Source organism: Conger conger, chromosome 6 (assembly GCF_963514075.1).
Source record: "Conger conger chromosome 6, fConCon1.1, whole genome shotgun sequence".
In the NCBI taxonomy this organism is placed as follows: Eukaryota; Metazoa; Chordata; class Actinopteri; order Anguilliformes; family Congridae; genus Conger; species Conger conger.
The window spans coordinates 13846568-13864109 of NC_083765.1; the positions used below are offsets into that span (position 1 = coordinate 13846568).

Genomic DNA, 17542 nt, shown 5'->3' on the forward strand with positions numbered 1-17542 from the left:
TCGTCAGTTTCCAAGGGTAGATCAGAAGATAGACATTCTATTTTTGAACTGTACAGTACATAAAAAAGCATAGCATTTAACAGCATACATCCAGAATTATGGGTATAAGTTACAAACATTAAAAGTGAAACTGTATTTACACAATTTTGTTTAAAAGCAAGGACAAAAATGCAATTCAACAGGTGTCATTTAAAAGAGCAAAAATGGGAAATCACCATGACAAAGCAATTCACTTTTATGCCTTTACACAAAGAATCCATGTGCAAGCACATTACATAATCTTTTTATTAATATTACCATCAGCATCAATATTTTTATACATTCTAATACAAATGCATACCAATACATTTCAGCTAAAATCACATATAATAATCACTATGGCAATGACCATCACAATACAATAAAAAAATGCACCAGAAGTTGGCTTCCAAGCAGGGGTAGGGGCAAAGAGACACACAAACACCCTTTGTAAAATATCTCTGAAACAGGGCAACATTAAACAAGTGCGGCTCTTATAAGGGGGTGTGTGGGACAGATGGGAGGAGGGGGGACAGCCATATGTTGTTGGGTTGTGGGGGTACATCCAAGTTATACATGAACACAAACTTTTATACAACTAAGCCAACTTTCCTCAGTATAAATATTCTTCATCCAAATGTCAGTGCAGTGCCCTTCTCCATTCTTGCTTGGAAAATGCAGTAGTTGCCGTCGTCAACTGGTCCACTTTGCCCTTGTTTTGTTACTTAATTTCTGCTTTATTTTATTTTTTTACAGTGTGCCCAGTACCTCAAAGGTCCAGCTGAGAAGTACGAGTCATTTGGTCGTTGTCGAGATTCCCGATTTGCCAGTATAAAACAAAACAACTAAAAACCAAAAGAAAACTCTCCTTTATATTTTACAAGCCTTCTCTCATCCTTTCCCTTTGGAAAAGTCCTTCCTTACTGTAAGCCAAACCTACTGGATCCCTCTGAACAAACACATAGCGAACACCATGGCGAAGAGCTGGAGACCAAACAGAAAGGAAACAGTTACTTAACACAGAAACAATGCCCGAGCTGAATAGCGTTTTCTAAACGCTATTCTTAACAGAAAACATACTGTACATGTTAGGGGGACCTGTAACATGCATTGCATTGTCAATCATACAACAAGTATGCAGACCAAAATAGGAAAATCGATATATCACCAGACATTGACTGAAGTGCTATATCTGTATTCTCCACAAGGTGTCTCTGCTATGCTGAGTGGGGCTCAGTTTATTGTGGATAATGCCTTGGTAGTGAAATGTGATGTTCAGCCTGGTTATATAAAGGTTAAAGTTTTAAATATGGGTGATTGGTCTCTTGGCGGATGAATAACTATGCCTGCTTCAATTGCATGAGTTTAACTGCTGCATGATTGCCTTTTTAATGCTTTGATCAAGGAGCTTTCCAACCCACTGGCAGAAATTACTAAAACAGCATTCATGCATGTGACAAAAACAAGACAACCGTACTTCAATAGTCAGGACCACAATGGCTAGTGCTCCTGCCACGTAGATGTATGTCTCAAAGTAGTCCACCACCGCTGAGTAGCAGCCCTATAAAACACAAACAATTTTTAGTAAGTATTTTTATTCGCCCACAGAAACAATTAACAAGATCTTGGTAGACCACCCAAATAGTTAAATGTAAACAAAGTATATTTAAATGTGCTACACACAAAATTATTTTGATCTTCACTGGGATGTGGGTGCTGTAGTTTATTTGAGTCAAGCCTTGCAATGTCAACATAAGCAAACCAGCTTTCTGCATGACACACTGCACTACTATTTCAATTTACAACAGATTCATAGCATCACCCACAAGCTACCAGATTAGTAATGGACCACAGAGCAGTTTGAAAAACCGTTGAAGAAGGAGTTTTGTTTAATATTTAACAGTGGACTTCTAAAATGGACACAAACCGAAATCCAGACACTTCCCAGTACCTTCAAAACAGGTTCAGATGGCAAAGAAACAAATTATTCTTTTTACAAAATTCTTAAATTCACTGAAAAGCTTTCCACTTTTGAATGAGGACATTCTTCATTCAGCATCACACAAATACCATCTGACAACACAGCACGACCACTCTTCAGTGCTCAAGGTTTGTTTGCTGCCATACAGTCAGATAATTTAATTAATGAACAAAGACATGAGGTTATATAAACAAATAAAGGTATTCAACGTGAAACAAAGGCAAAGAAACTGAAGAGGGTGATTCAGCATGAACTCAAATCAAGTTGGCCTTAAGCCTCTGGATGCAAATCCAAATGCTTTGTTATGTTGCTAACACAACATTTTGTGTTTAGTTTGAAATAAGAGTATGTTGCGCAAGTTAGAACTTTATATAACAGTCGCTTCAAACTGTAATGGGATGTCAAGACCAAACAGCCTGTTTTGATTGGACTGAACTGCCTCCTGGAACATTGACAACATCGCAGCCATTAACTTTAGACTGAGTTTTCATCTCGTAGGACACTATTTCACAAGAGAACTTCAGCTCGCCTCAGGCTGTCCATGTCTGAATTAATATAGTACATAAAAGCCCAGTGTTTTGTAGAGAGTGGCTCTGCAGTTGACCCCAACCACAGGGAACACACAAAAGCACTGAATGCATTTCATGGTGCGAGGCAGTTCCCAAGGTGCTGTTCAAGCCACCATTTTCTTCTTAAGCTTTTACAGATATTAAACAAAATGGTAGGACCTACAGACCCTCAAACTTCACACACTCTCACAAGCTTGTCAGTGCAGGGCACAGCCAATACACTCTGATCTTATCAGCACGAGAAAAAAACATTCAAAGAAGTGTTGCACTACGGTTTAGAGAGTAATATACACAAAAGGTAAACTAAGTGGTTTGAGACGTCTCCTTTATTTTGATAGAGTGGAGTCTGGATATAATAAACCTTGCTCCATAAATCTGACATACAAATAAAAACACTCTCAATGGAAAAAACCAGGCCTTTAATATCATGGGGCTCAGAGCAGGTGAGCCAGAAAGTGATGCGTTTCGGCGAAGCGGGTTTTCACCTTATTGTGGCGGAACAGCATACTGCCCATTAGGCACTCCTCTTTGCTGATGTAGGCCACGTCTCCAGGGTGACTGTTCCTCTGGCAACAGGCCTCAGGCACCATGTCGGTCGGGTTGAGGTGCCTGAAGAGGCTGTCCTCAAAGTCTTCTGGGCTGTTCACTCCGCAGCAGTCAAACTGCAAGAGAGAAGTCCATGTACACCTCGCAGAACCCTAATACGATGTGCTCTTATGCTAAAACGCGACGATAAACACCCTCATCACCACCCGTAATGATTCAGACAGCATGCTCATTATGAGCACTACTCAGGACTTCTCTCTGACCCCACTGTGATGGTGAGACCTGGCTGCTCTTACCACACCACTCAGACAGGTAACATAATGCTGAAGAGTTAATATGGGGATCCATTTTGAAGGGTCTCTGTTGGATGTCACAGCTAAGTAATGCAGGCCACCTGAGAGGCCCTGCAATTTGCCACTGCAGAAAGGATGTGGAGGGGGCCCTACTGTGGTCATGATGGCGTTCCAGGTGGAGGTGAAGACGTCGGTGTTGTTGTAGCCCTGGTAGTGCCTCTTCAGCTCCCTGGTGAAGTACTCTCGCGTGAGCTGTAGAGGCAGCGCAGAGAGGCAGAGGTCAGGCGGAGGGGGCAGAGACGCCCATGCGTGAAATTCATGGCCGAAGTTCGGCCGCTTCAACTTCTAAAGACCAGAGACTTACGTGCTCACGGAATATGAAGGCCAGGATGGCGGCAGCCAGCTCTGCCAGGAAGATGATGAGGATGAGCATGAAGAACTGGAGAGAAAGAGAGAAAGAGAGGGGGAGTAAGAGAGAGAATTAGACTGCACCCATTTTGCTCTACATTACAGACGCCTGAAGTTCTGTGCACACAATCCTTTCCGTTCAACCTTGCAAAAATGACAGGATTAAAGATAAGTCCAGAAGGTTAACGACTGATTTCCCGCTCAGGCGGGGGCGGCGGGCCCCTGGGCGTACTCACGAACAGCAGCAGGCACTTGTTCTCCCGAATGGCCCCGCAGCAGCCCAGGAACCCCAGCAGGAACAGCATGCCGCCCATGGCCAGGATGACGTAGACGCCGGTGAAGAGGAGGGGGTTGGCAGCCACGATCTCCCGGAAACCCGTGGGGTCCACCAGCACCCAAACGCCCACACCCAGCAGGAAGGACCCCCCCAGCTGCCGGAGAGAAGGCAAGGGTCACATCCGGGGCATGGGGGAGGCACAAAACACAAAAAACGCATCCTCCTTTTCCTCCGCTCTCTTCCTCCACTCACTCCTCTCTTTCTCCCATGCGGGAAAGAGGATGCATCGCTGGAGTACCGGGATGCACCCAGGGGCTTTTCGTACATCGGGGACTGATTACTTTGGAGTACGCGGCGCACTCCTTAAATAGCTCTGAACAGAAACCCTTCCATTTGCATTATCCTTTACGCTCCTGCAAAACCAAAATGATGAACGTGCGTTGGATGCAGGATGGAGAAAGATATGAAAAAAATTGGATTAATTTAAGTGTATCACATCATCCACTTCGTAAATGTGCACCATGTATTAAGCAGACACTGAACTATTAGGCTTGAGTGGACATTAGAGGTTGTTTAGGAGAAACCAGGAGAGTGAGAGAGGAAGGCCACTTCAGGTGACAAATGGCTCCTTTTGGGGGATATTGTGGCCCTGTAATTCCCTTGTCCTCTCCCTCTCAGAGCAGACAAACCCTTCAGTTATGATTAAGAGTCTGCCACAGGCTTTTAGAGCCCCCCGTCACCCACACCCCCCCCCCTCTCGCTGGGCCCAGCTGGGAGAGATCGAGTCTGATTGAGCTGCTCGAGGAAACTGTGGGACTGTGATAAGAGCTTCTGACTCTCACTCTGTTTCTCCTGCGTGCACACACACACACACACACACACACACACACACACACAGACACACGTATCTCTCTCATTCTCAAAGACTCTCAGTCTCAGTCTCAGTCCCCTTCCCATGTTTGTTAAACCTGACGATCATTTTCCAAATGTCACCCTCGCCGCTTCTTAGTCTCACGCCCTCCCCACGCCGTCATGTCATGTGCCTGTTTGTAGTAACTCCTTCAGTGTCGGTTGTGTTGCCCCACCTATCTACATCAACACTGCCCTATATTCACCCTGGTGTGGTCAGTGCCAACCAGGTCCAACGCTGTGAACACTGCGAGCAGCATGTTGAGTGGAAGGGCTTCTGGTTCCACAGAGCCCTCAGTTTAAGTCAACCTTCAAAACCCATTTCACCATTCGGATCTTGCACTTTGGCTGTTATTGAATGAAATTGCTTCAGAAATAAAATGCTTAATATAATATAATAATAATAATAATAATAATAATAATAATAATTTCAACTGGATGCACAGGGACATTCAAGAACACGAGCCAACCATTGTAATTGATTATTGAATCACTCTGCTCCTCAAATTCAACCCCAGTCTCATATCAGAGGGTGTTTGTGCTCTTGGGTTGTGGTGCTCTGTCTGTAGACGCCGTGCTGTACCCTCGCACGCTGTAGCACTGCTACGTAGACGCCGTGCTGTATCCTCGCACGCTGTAGCGCTGCTACGGGACACACCCGGCCATCTGCCCGCTCAAGTGGCGGGTGACTGTGCAGCTCAGCAGGTGGGCCGAGCAGTGAGCAACGCGGGCAGCTGCCGGAACGTGCCGGAAGACGGGCCTCTCCTCAGACAACGCACCGCACCGCAGCGTTCGTTTCGTATGTAAAACGGTACAAAAGTAAACGCAAAGGACAAACATTTGTGAGAGTCTCATTATCAAATTTGGAGCGGATTACATATGCAGATGGGATTCTGCATATGTGAACATGTCACATATTGGTGTCAGTACAGACGCATGTTCTCTCTCTCTCTATATGGTGCTCTCGTGCTTGCTCCCGTGTTGATGAACAAACACTGCCCTCTCTTCTGTACTCTGGCCATGACATTTAACCATTCGCTGAAAAACAGCTTTCAACAATGTCACTGTGCAAAAAGTGGAGTATGTTAGAAAAAGCGTCTCTGCTGGACCTTAAGGGAAGCACTCAGAGCATGGCTGCGGCCAGATTGAAATCTATAACCCCTTGGGGAATCTCATTTCTCGATGTTTTACTTGCAAATGGTCAATTACATATATCCCTACCAGCTTCATCCATCAGCTCTTATCTCAGTCCGACCAATAAATACCCCCCCCCCCCTTCTGCACACAACGACAGAGCCATGTCACTAAATGGAGATGAGAAGATAATTCACAGATCATTAACTTCTCAGACAGAAAATCCCCTCCAACTATCGAGGTAAAAAAATAAAATAATGAAAAATTGGCTCTCTACAGACAATAGAGGTCTATTACTCTATTTTATTGCTGTGCACTTATAAAGATACTAGAGCTGCCACAATGGCTGCTAAATATAGGACTTTAACAGTTTGTCTTGAAGTTATCAATAGGAGTTAGGTTTTTCATGAATTAGATTAAGATTCACTGTGATTCACCTGTGCATCCTCAGTCATCCACTCACAGCCTCCATTTTAAATCATTCTCCAGAACTGTGACAAACTAGGCTCCACTATCTTCTGGACACCCACCAAATAAGCTGTCCTCACTTACCGTACCCGTTGACTTATTTTGTCTTTTGTCAACAAAGAGTGCTGCATGTTTCCAGCATTCAGTCATTTTCTCTTTTTTAATGAGAAAACATTTACCCTGAAATAAGATTATATGTTAAGTTAATTTCACTGTTCTTCCAGTATGAGGACATTGAACGGCATATAAATTGAAAGTTTAAATTTAGAATCTCACAAAGTCAACTGGAATAAGTACGAAATTTGATTAGCTCTGACTATTTATTTAAAGAGAATTAGTGTACATTCCTATGTTACTGAAAGACTTAACTGAGCCCAAAAACATACTTGAATGAATAATGATCTCAGAAGCTTCACGTCTACTGACAGTACACTGGTAAAAGATTCAATACTTTAAACCAGGCAATCCTGGATGTCAACTGGAAATAGAAAATGAACTCCATTGAAGCCATCTACTTCACAAACCATATGGAGGTTTAGGCACCTCTGATTTCTAAAATATTTTTGATCTCATAATAATAAATGTATCAAATTGGCTTAATTCACAAGCCTGAAACCATCCAGAATGAAATGACCTGGATAATATTCATCTGAGAACAGAAATATATAAAAACACTGGTGCCTCTATAATCACATAGTTACAGTTATAATCACATAGTTACTGAAAGCCTGGTTTAAGACCCATGAAATAAATAGGACCAAGTTTTTACCTTCAAGCATTTCACCTCCGTGGCACAATCCATACTTATCAGGAAAAGGCTTTAGGTCTCTTTTGTGGAGGGAGAGGGGAATCTCCCCTCTACATAATCTCTTTGAAGGTGTTGAGCTTGACTCATTAAAAGCACTGAAAGAAATTTTAATCTCAATAGCTCCATCACTCTTCCCTTTCAGTTCCCTGGGAGAGCTCGCATTGGAGTTTTAAGGTCTTGCTGAATCTCTCACCAACGAGTGACACCAGTGCTGCTCTTATTTCCTTCCTGTTTATGAGCTATTTATAATTGTTAACAGTCCTCATCTGTGAGTAACTTTTGTTTGGATCAGGGAGCTCTGCAGAATTTTCTTTGAGAAAATATTTTTTTATCCATCAAAAATTGAGCTCTGGCACTGAATGCAATTGTAAATGGTGAATACTGCAGGGCTTACTGTATTTGCTTCCCTCTCATTGCTTGTGGTTGTTGCTCTTGTTGTTTTGTGTGCCTTCATGTAGATGTTCTGGGAATTCCCTGCTAGAATATCTTTTTGGGGCATTTTCACAGATTGTTGCTGGGCATAGGTGTGCCCGTTTGCCTGGGGTCCCACATTTTTGAAGATGACACCCAAATTAAATTAAAGGTAAACAAGACATTTTTACCTGCGGCTTGACTTTAAAGAAATCAATCCCAAACAGGCAGGGGGAGCTTGCTGTGAATGTAAACTAATCCAGGTTTGGGGGGGGGGGTTGATAAATCAGGATCAGGGCTCCATTGCTGTTGCTTGTTGTTAACATTTTCAATGAGTCCTCATTATGGGTCTATTACGTCGTGATTTTTCCCTTCACCATGTTCATTTAACAAAGAAATAGCACTTTTTTTACTCTTAAGAACAAGCCATTGAAAAACACTACTAACTAACCCTAACCCCCCACCATACTGGGAAGGCTGTCTAAGTACCGCAGCAGAAGGGCACTAAGTAACAGAAGAGTAACAGCTTTCCCCAGCTTTACTGTTCCCTAATGGCAGAGAAATGGCAAACAGACCAGAATCCTACAGCCCTCGTAGGCCGGATCGCACAAGGACTACATCATAGAAGCTGCAAAAACTTAAAACTGCAGGAAATGTATCCTACACAGCCGGACAAGGAAACACGTTTCCATTAATGTGACAGCAGGCCTGGGTCAAGCAGCGAATGGCGGGAAAATACTCACAAAGATGAAGAAGTTGAAGACGAACATGAGGTATTTTATGCAGCTGAGGCAGTCCCCCTCCATGGCCGTGCCTCTCGCTGAAGCCTCTCCACTCCCCTGGGGGACAAAAACAACAGTCAGTGTGCGGCACACACGTGAACACACACACACGGCACATACACACACAAACACACACACACACAAGCACAGACACACACACACACGCACTGACACACATGTGAACACACACGCACAGGCATACACACACACACACACAGCAAGCTTTGGGTAGAGGGGATGGATGGGGGTGGGAGGGAGGACTGAGGTACTTTATCATTTCTTCCTTTCTTTAATTAAGAGAGAGAGCGAGAGAGTGAGAGAGAGAGAGAGAGAGGCTGCTTTTTTTTCAGACTGCATTGATTTTCAACTATTAATTCACTTAGGCATTTGTAATGGTGCTGACAAGGCATAATGTTGCAATGCTATGGCAATGACTGTCCCTTCTTAAATGGTTTTGTACAGACCAGAATAATTTTAATGGAAATTAAGGGACGACTGCCTTTGTTTGTGGATTTCTGTACAATACTATTACACCGCAGTGGTTCGGAGGAGTAGAACAGTAAAGTGGAAAGTAAAAACACAAAAATGGACGATGAAAGGGGGACGACCGAGCAGAGTGTTTGAGCAGAAAGAGCAGCAGGGGCCCCAGCGTGATGGCCCATGGCCTACATTATGCCTTTTATTTTCAGCTCTGCCACCCTGGACCCACAGTGCCTCTGACTCCACAGCACGATGTGTTCCTGCCCTGTCTCTGCGATGTCCCAGATGGTCGGTGTCATGGCCCCTGCTGCTATCTCTCTGTCCGGGGGTTGACAGACAACCTTCACCCCCCCCCCCCCTCCATTGGCCCAGAGGAGGACAAAATCCCCTCTGCTGGAATGCATGCTGTCGTACCCCGTGTTTCTGTGTTCTTGACCCAACAATGACCATGACCTCAGAGCAAATACCAATCGCCTCAGCACTACAAACAAACAGTACCACAGGACTGCCTTTATAAAGCCTCAATGCGCAATGCAGCAACCTCCCAATGCCCAGGCTACAGTGTACCCTGCTGTTAACAATGCCACCTTCAATGGGTGATATGTTGGAAAAAGGCTATTTTTAATGTGCCCAACTGGGTGACTTAAAAGTCTTTCTCCAGCAGGGGGCTGTTCCTTTTGAATAAAGTGAGTGGTAGGTGCCCGGTCAACAGCAGAAATCAGGCGATCTCTCTATCTGACAATGCACTCTACATAATTGAGGCCCATTAGGGAGCATTTAGTTAAATGAAGGAGAAGATCTTTATTAGCTCTGGGAGCTCAGAGGTTGCCATGTCTGTAGTCCTGCAGCCCTCTTCTCCCTGCTGCTGCCCCAAGGACTACCCATAAGGCTGAGGGAGGCGTCCCCCATGGGTGCTCCCTGTTCCCCAAGCAGGCGAGCAGCCCTGCTCACTCTGCAGGAAGCTGAGACTGAGGTGGAGAAAGCTCTCCACCACCGGGTCATCCATTAAAAACAGACCAGGAGCAGCACAGCAGCTGACCGGTATACTGCTGAAGCCAAAATGGCCTTTAACTTTTCCTCTTTGCTGCTCACGGATAATCACATAATCTGGCAAATGCATCCCTCTGGAGAGTAATTTCCTGTGAAATTAAAGAAATCTGGGCTCTCTCAGATGTGCTCAGGTAGAAGTCCCAGGCTCCACCATCCCACACTCCTGGACAGTGCTTTGGGAGGGTGTGAGTATTACACCACCCTCACTGATTACGGCTTGATTCACTCTCCCGTGTTCTCAGTGTAACTTTTAGTGCCTCACCTGAATCCTGACCCCTGACCCACCCTGTTTAACAGCACTTTGTTAGTGTATTTATTACAGGCAGTGGGGTCCGGGCCATACTTTCGTTCTCACAAAAACCCTCCTCTCCGCTCGTGTATAGGCAACTACAGTTTCAATTATGCACCGCTCAGAAACGCCTAACAAGTGCTTGAGAGGTATTAATTGAGGATTAGTATGAATTACAACTCACAGAGCAAGTGTCAGAGGGTCTTCTTTTCCATGCATTCATTATAGAGCCTGTGCATGTGGGGAAATAAAATTTAAAAAACATCTTGTGACAGGAGGGGGAATTGGGACTGCTTTTAGAGCAGCGTTTGAGTCTGAACTTCAGAACGTCTGATGTCTCTTCCAGCCCTCTCTCATGGGGGAATACCAGGGGCTGAACACAGTCAAATCCAGGCCAGATTCTCCTTTTTTATATTCAGAGACATTTGGCATTAATTTCTTCTCATGGAGACAAAATGTTTCAAGTGGCTCTATGTAGTCTTGGTTCCTGTGTGCACAAGAGATTCTCTGGCCCTGTAACTACGGCTCCAATAAATATCCAATCGAGTGAATCTGTGTGAAATAAATCACGCTGTCAGAGGAGAGGCGAGGGCCTAGGGAAAACGCCGAGTACAAGAGTGAGGGTGCTCTCCAATGCTCTTACAAAACAGGGAATTCAGATGGCCCTCATCAATCAAGCCGCAACCTCGCCACCGACTCAGCAGTTTGGCTAATACACTAACTCTTACCCCAAGCGCAATCAAGAATACGTCAATATGTTTACATTCTTACAGGACCAAACACCAGACCCAGTACATTTTGTCAAAGCATGCACATCTGTGAAAAATCAGCATACAGTAATATATCTTCAAATATTTTAAAACGTTTAGATATCTCCCACTCTCTTTTTCCACCCCAGGCTTTGAGGATCCATGAGGATCTATGCAGATATAGTAGGAAATATCTACCTATCTATTTATCTATCAGCAAGGGAAGCCATGTTGTTTTTATAGTTTATCCACTGTGGTAAGTGATTCAGCTTATGAGGAACAGAGCAGCAGGGAATGGGTTTTAATGTTTTAACTGTTATAAAACACGAAGTGAAATGTCCATCCAAGCTTAGCAGTATACTAAAAAAAACAGCATGAACACAAGACAGAATAAGGTCCGTTAAGGCCCCAAAAAGTGCCCAAGGACGTTTACCCTGATGAGGATAAAAGCAGTGTTTTCACATCTTCTTTCAGGGGTGGCCTGTAGTGTAGTTATTGTTGGCTCTTAACCCTGCATTGCTCCAGGAGGGATTGTCTCCTGCTTAGTCTAATCAACTGTACGTCGCTCTGGATAAGAGCGTCTGCCAAATGCCATTAATGTAATGTAAAATCTTGACTACAGTTTCACATGACATCACAGTGCCACAGCCCCGGAGCGGGATGAGGGAGGGTGACTCCATCCTCGCACTGAGTGCTCCCTCGGTTCTTTACGCATTTCATCAATCTCTGTGACAGCCCCACTCATGAGTTCATGTAAGTTATGGCACTGGTCTAATTCAGCTTTAAGTCAAAGAAGAAGGCGCCCATGGGTCGCGGCTGGCGAAGGCACCAGGCACACATTCAGTCTGGGCCCTACAGAGGTTCAACCGCTGTGCTATTAGCTATTAACTGTGACAGGGACTCCACAGCAGTAAGACACAATAAGCTACAATTCACCCAGCCAGTGGGCTGAAGAGTGTTTGGGTTCCCCAGGTTACTGCTGCATTAGCTGCTCCGAACAATAAGCCTGGCACCCGGAGGCTAGAGATACGCCTCATCTGATCAGTGCCAGCTCTCCTACAGTGCAGTTTAGTCTACAGAGTGAAAATGTGGGTGTGTGAGGGACCCGTATCAGAGGAGAGTATACACACTGTAACTGCCGTGCTCCTTCCATAGGTTTGGGAAGCACAGATGTGACTGGAGGCAGAACGGCTATTTCAAACTTTTAAAACCTTTAAAGCAGAACGGACAAAGTGCTCCGAAAGTCTGGAACTGCAGGAGAATCCTGAACCTCTTCCCTGGCTCTCGGTAGCAATGCCCTGCAGCGGTATGTGTACAGTTGCGTCTCCACAGCTCACTGCTGCCGAAAATGATGTGACGGGTAGAATTATCAGCACAGCTGAGCACTCTCTCTAACGCCAGTATGAAATTACTCATATTCCAGTTCATGGCCAATTGCATTCAAGCAACACTGACTGCAAGCCTAACAGAAAATGACACCCAGACAAAAGCAGTCTCTGCCCAAATATAAACTGCCATCCTGCATCTTCTAGCTCATTTTAACCATGCATGCATTTCACTGCCATGCTGAATCAAAATAATCATCCCGCAGACCTAGAAAGCTATAAAAAGGGAAATGGAAAAATAAAAAATAATATATTTGATTCTGAGAGCATTTTGGGTACATTTAAACTCCACAGCACAGCGTTGCTTGGAGGCAATCAAGGCCTCACCCTGCTAATACACTGAGTTGAAGTGTGTGTGGCCTTGCTCCATGGCCTAGTATCAAAGCCTGATGGTGCCATTAGCCCAGTTTCGGTGTGCTCGTCAGCCCCGAAACCTGAATTAACATCACCGGACATCACAGTGATAAGGCAGCCCACTAATACACATACTACTGAACATTCAAATTTGGATATAAGAAACATTGGAATAAAAAATAAAAAAGAAAAAATATATAAATGGGATATACTGTAAGAATGCTGGTTATTTGGAAGCTTGCACCATGTTTTATGTTGCTTTGTACTGCTTGAACACACACGGCTTCTGAGTGTGCCCAGGGTTCAGCACAGCTGAACACCGGAGTGGAATAACACAAACATAAACACAACGTCTTCCACCACAGCGATGCATTAGCCGACTTCAAAGGCAGTGCTCAAGTCCCGGTAAACACCCTCCACATTTCCCTCTCGCTTACTTCCAAATATTTCCTTCTAATTAAAATTATATCTCTGAAACCAACAAGGATCCTCAACAGTGCCACAGAAATGTGACAAAAACACAAGACAGAATTACTCATCTGAATTCAAAACACGGTTCAAATTCCACATAAACATCTCACTTCAATCCGTTGAACTTTTGATACTTATGCACACAGTGCGATGAGCACATCTATTTGAACACAAATGTTTGGAACTTTGGCTCGATGCACTAGCACACTCTAATGCGCTCCATAATATGCACACTCCCCCACTATAACCTTTGCCTGCGCAATTTACCAGAGCAAATCATTCTTCGTGAGTCACTATCCACATTTGCTTTCGCAAACTCAATTTTGTAATATTTTTTAAATGCTTCATAGATCATATCAATGTGATGAAGCAAGCCACTGCATCAGTGTGATAGTACAGAGATGGGGATTGACAGACGTGTATATGCACAGCATCCCCACATCAACACTCTGCTTCCATAATCCACAGCTGGGATAAATCAGGTGGCAGGACTCCCAGCCTCAGGAGGACCGGGAGGTCAGAGGATTGAAAACCGCAGGGGCCCATGACTTCAGTGCCAAGGGCTGAATGGAGCCTCTTACGCACAAATGACCCAGAAATGATCACCTGTAATTGTCCCATGGGGAGTTATCCTCTGGCCCCTTGGCTGTGCGGCTGAGGAACCTGCAGCCATTGTCTGGCAGGCTGGCCTGGCTGCAGCCTTTGATGATAAAGCACTGCGCTTAAGCCACTGAGATCACACACAGCAGGGAGCTGTCACACTGAAATTACCCTTCTTATTGGAAGGGGGGGGGGGTTGCTGATTTTCGGAATGTCGTAAAAAAACCCCCACACTAAACAGTTTTTCTGGTTATCTTAACAGGTCTATCAAAATGTGTGATTTGATGCCTGAGGAGAAAAAAAGAGGGAATTGAACCCAAAAATAAAGAAATATTCGAAGAGAGTGAGGCACTCCACTCCCCCCGAGGCCAACATTGGCTGTTAATGAACCCGCAATTACGGCGAATGGGAAGCGTGCGGGGGTACCTTTGAAGTCGGCTGAATCTTAAACAGTCACATGACCCGGTGCTCTTCAGGAGATCAGCCGCGTCCTCCGGGGGATGGGGGAGCGAACGAGAGCGGGAGAGGGGTGCAGATATACGAGCCTCATCAGCCTCCGTGTCAGGGCTCCCCGGCCCCCCGGCCCCCCGACACCACTCCAATCATGGAGCATTTCACATCCAGGCTCATAGCCCCAGAGCTCTGCAGACTTCGGCTGCCAGACCCGTTGTTTTCTTTCGACATAAAAGATACCATCCCACAGAAACAAGAGAACAGGCACTGGAGCGTGTTGTGTGATTTGTTGTGCACATCGGAATTTTCAAGCTTGAGAATAAGGACTCCTCCTACCTACAACATAGTCATATATCACAGAAAGTCATGGCCTCTGAAATACTGTACTGTCCATAAACTGTAAAAGGAGATATCTTCTAAGTGTCAGTTTACCCATGCATATTTGTGCACTGGCTGGGTCCTGGTTAACCTCATGCTAAATGTACATTGTCTTAATGTCTACTCTCTAGAGCAGCAAGCAACATTTTATATATTCACATATTTCATCAGCCTATCCCTCTTCCTCCTCTTTATGAAATAACTTGAATTTGTTCTAATTAGTCATGTGTTACTGTTGTTGTTGGGACCTAGCACAAAGCATTGTTGCACTGCATTTAAAAAAGTGTATCAGATGCACTGTATGAAGTATTTATAGCCAAAGGCTGATTTCCAACACCTGCCACAAAAGCCAACGCAAAAGAACAAAATGCATAGAAACACAGGCCTCCGCAATACATAATGAACAACCCCCTATTTGATATGCATAACAAACTATCACAAACTCCCAGGCCGAAAGGAAGGCAAGAACACTGTCAGCTTTTAATTTAATCAAAGAGGCAACACAGCAAGCACAATCAGTGTAAAAAAAAAAATCCAACTTTACAAGGAAAATCCCTTGTGCATCCATGCATGCCTTAATCCAAATTAACTAAAGCCACTAGAAGCTGCTGCCCAGGACACAAATGCCCTTTCTCCTGATACTGGCAGAGTAATGAGCCAGGGTCTCTCGGCATGAAAAGCAGCCATTGGCACCACTGCAGAGCCAGCACTGCGTACCAAAGGGGGGGATAGTCCAAAACAAGCTTTATTTGTGTGGAGTGGAGCAGGCTACAATTCACTGTATATTAACTCACAGCAATTATAATTGAATTCGTCATGGTCCAAATGTCACGAGGAAAACCATTTTACCAAAGTAGCCCCGCTTCAGCTATGACAAAAACAAAGACTTGTTGAGAATTCAACGGTTTTGCATGACAATTGCTGGAAAAAGACATTGATCGACACCCAAAAAGCTACATTCGTTTAGCCATAGAGTGGTTTTAAGATTTTACATCAAGTACCAACATATAAGACGAGCGACTCTCCATCTAATGGCTAAACGGAGCAATCAGGAGGTGGAGGGAGGCTTGTCTGCGCTGCAGAGGAGTGAGTGGAGTGAAGAAAGGGTGAAACCACATTGAGCAGAGCGGGACACCTGTGGCGAGCCGGCACGCTGACCAGGGGAACCGGACTGGAGGCAGGCAGCGCGTAGGAAGACCATCACGTATTTAATTGTGTCAGTGCCTGGACTCTCTTCCAGAACAGGACGCTAACTGCTGCTGGGAGACACGACCGCAGGTCAATATGTGGCCTGGGGCTGCGATCGATCGCGCAGGAATCCCACGCAGCTATGCCCCGGCATCTCCGGGGAGCGACTGCAAGCCCTGCAATCTCCAGAGCTCTTAACAACCGGCGGGGCCGGTTAGCCGGGAGCCGAGGAGAGTTTAGGGGACTTCGTAACGGTGACTACCGCGGTGTCAGTACGTTCTGAAACAGGAAACATGCCTCTGAGACCTCTACAGCTCTGTCACATTTGGAGATGGAGTCATGAATATGGAGTGCAGGCTGCGCCCTAGAGCCCCAAACTGTAGTTCAAGTTGCACCCAGTTCATTTGCATACTATAGGCTGGTTTCTCAAACATGGAATAAGCCTAGTTCAGTAAGCCTAGACACTGTAAATCACCGCAGGAATGGGATGGCTTCAACAAAATGAGGAAATAATAAAACATAAAAAGAAATCTCAGTGTTAAAAGTATGATTTTTAGCTTTTGATTAGCCAATACAGGACGCGGTGTGTTCCTGGGCTTTCTCAGAGATGAAGGGGAACAGTGGCTCTTCCACACGCTGACACCCCCTTCAACCCTGACGTGCTTCCAGTCATAAATGAACTAATGATACTCGTCTGAGTTTCCTAATTCTAAAAAAGGAATATAACTGAAGGTGAAAAAAGCTATAGGAAAAGCAGATGCAGTGTGAATAAGGCTGCCCCAGTAGAGGAGATATATTTGATTTGAGACAGTCTTTTGACGGTGGGTACACAGTGTATTGAGCAGTGAGCCTGTTAAGTTTAGTAACATATAGCTTCATTAAAATTTCCAGATAATGTAACACAGAAAAATGGCATTGGAAAGTAGAGCTGAAAGGCTATTGCATAATGCATGTAAATGCAAAATCTGTTTCCTGGAAAAATGTTGGACGCAATTTTAAAAGGAGAAAAGAAACAGGAAGTCTCTGAGACCTTGACCTTTGAACTTGTTACTTTGAAACTGCTTCCCAGGGTCTAGTGAGGATGATATTTCATCACAGTGATGCAGAGGTCAGAGACAAGCCAACAGAAGGACTATCTCAAAACATACATTTCTTATCAAATCACAGACTTCACATCATATTGCTGGTCTGTGTCAGGACCAGCAGTGTTCATATGCAAGTGGCCCATGTTAATGACATCCTCAATGGAAGAACCAGTGTCACATTAACTCAATTTTTACACAATTTTTCACACCTTTTTAAAGAGATCATTTAAAAATTCCATCATAACCCTTTAATACCTCAGAGCACATAAAGTAGAGGTTTGAGGTACATTCCTTTTTCCAAGTTATTTCTAATTTAGCATTCCTTTAACCACACTGGTGCTAGCCTATATTCAGAGAGACGAGGAGGGGTTTGGAGTTGTTTTTGGAAAAAGTATCATGGGCTGTGGCCAGTAATATTCTTTCATTTCACCTGCCTGTTGAAAGGTTCCAACACAT

General features: G+C 44.6%; 1 protein-coding gene across 1 annotated transcript in view; it reads right to left on the bottom strand.

Moving 5' to 3' along the window:
* The window catches only part of tspan18b (tetraspanin 18b), a 44251-nt gene that overhangs the window by 730 nt on the left and 25979 nt on the right, over nt 1-17542 (bottom strand). The window contains exons 3-9 of the mRNA XM_061246022.1: nt 8566-8661; nt 4052-4246; nt 3772-3846; nt 3561-3659; nt 3054-3230; nt 1496-1579; nt 1-1002 (exon numbers count right to left, since the gene is read on the bottom strand). The exon at nt 1-1002 is cut by the window's left edge and continues 730 nt beyond it. Coding sequence (XP_061102006.1) covers nt 955-1002; nt 1496-1579; nt 3054-3230; nt 3561-3659; nt 3772-3846; nt 4052-4246; nt 8566-8661 — 774 coding nt within the window. The 3' untranslated portion in view covers nt 1-954. The remainder of the gene's footprint in view (nt 1003-1495; nt 1580-3053; nt 3231-3560; nt 3660-3771; nt 3847-4051; nt 4247-8565; nt 8662-17542) is intronic.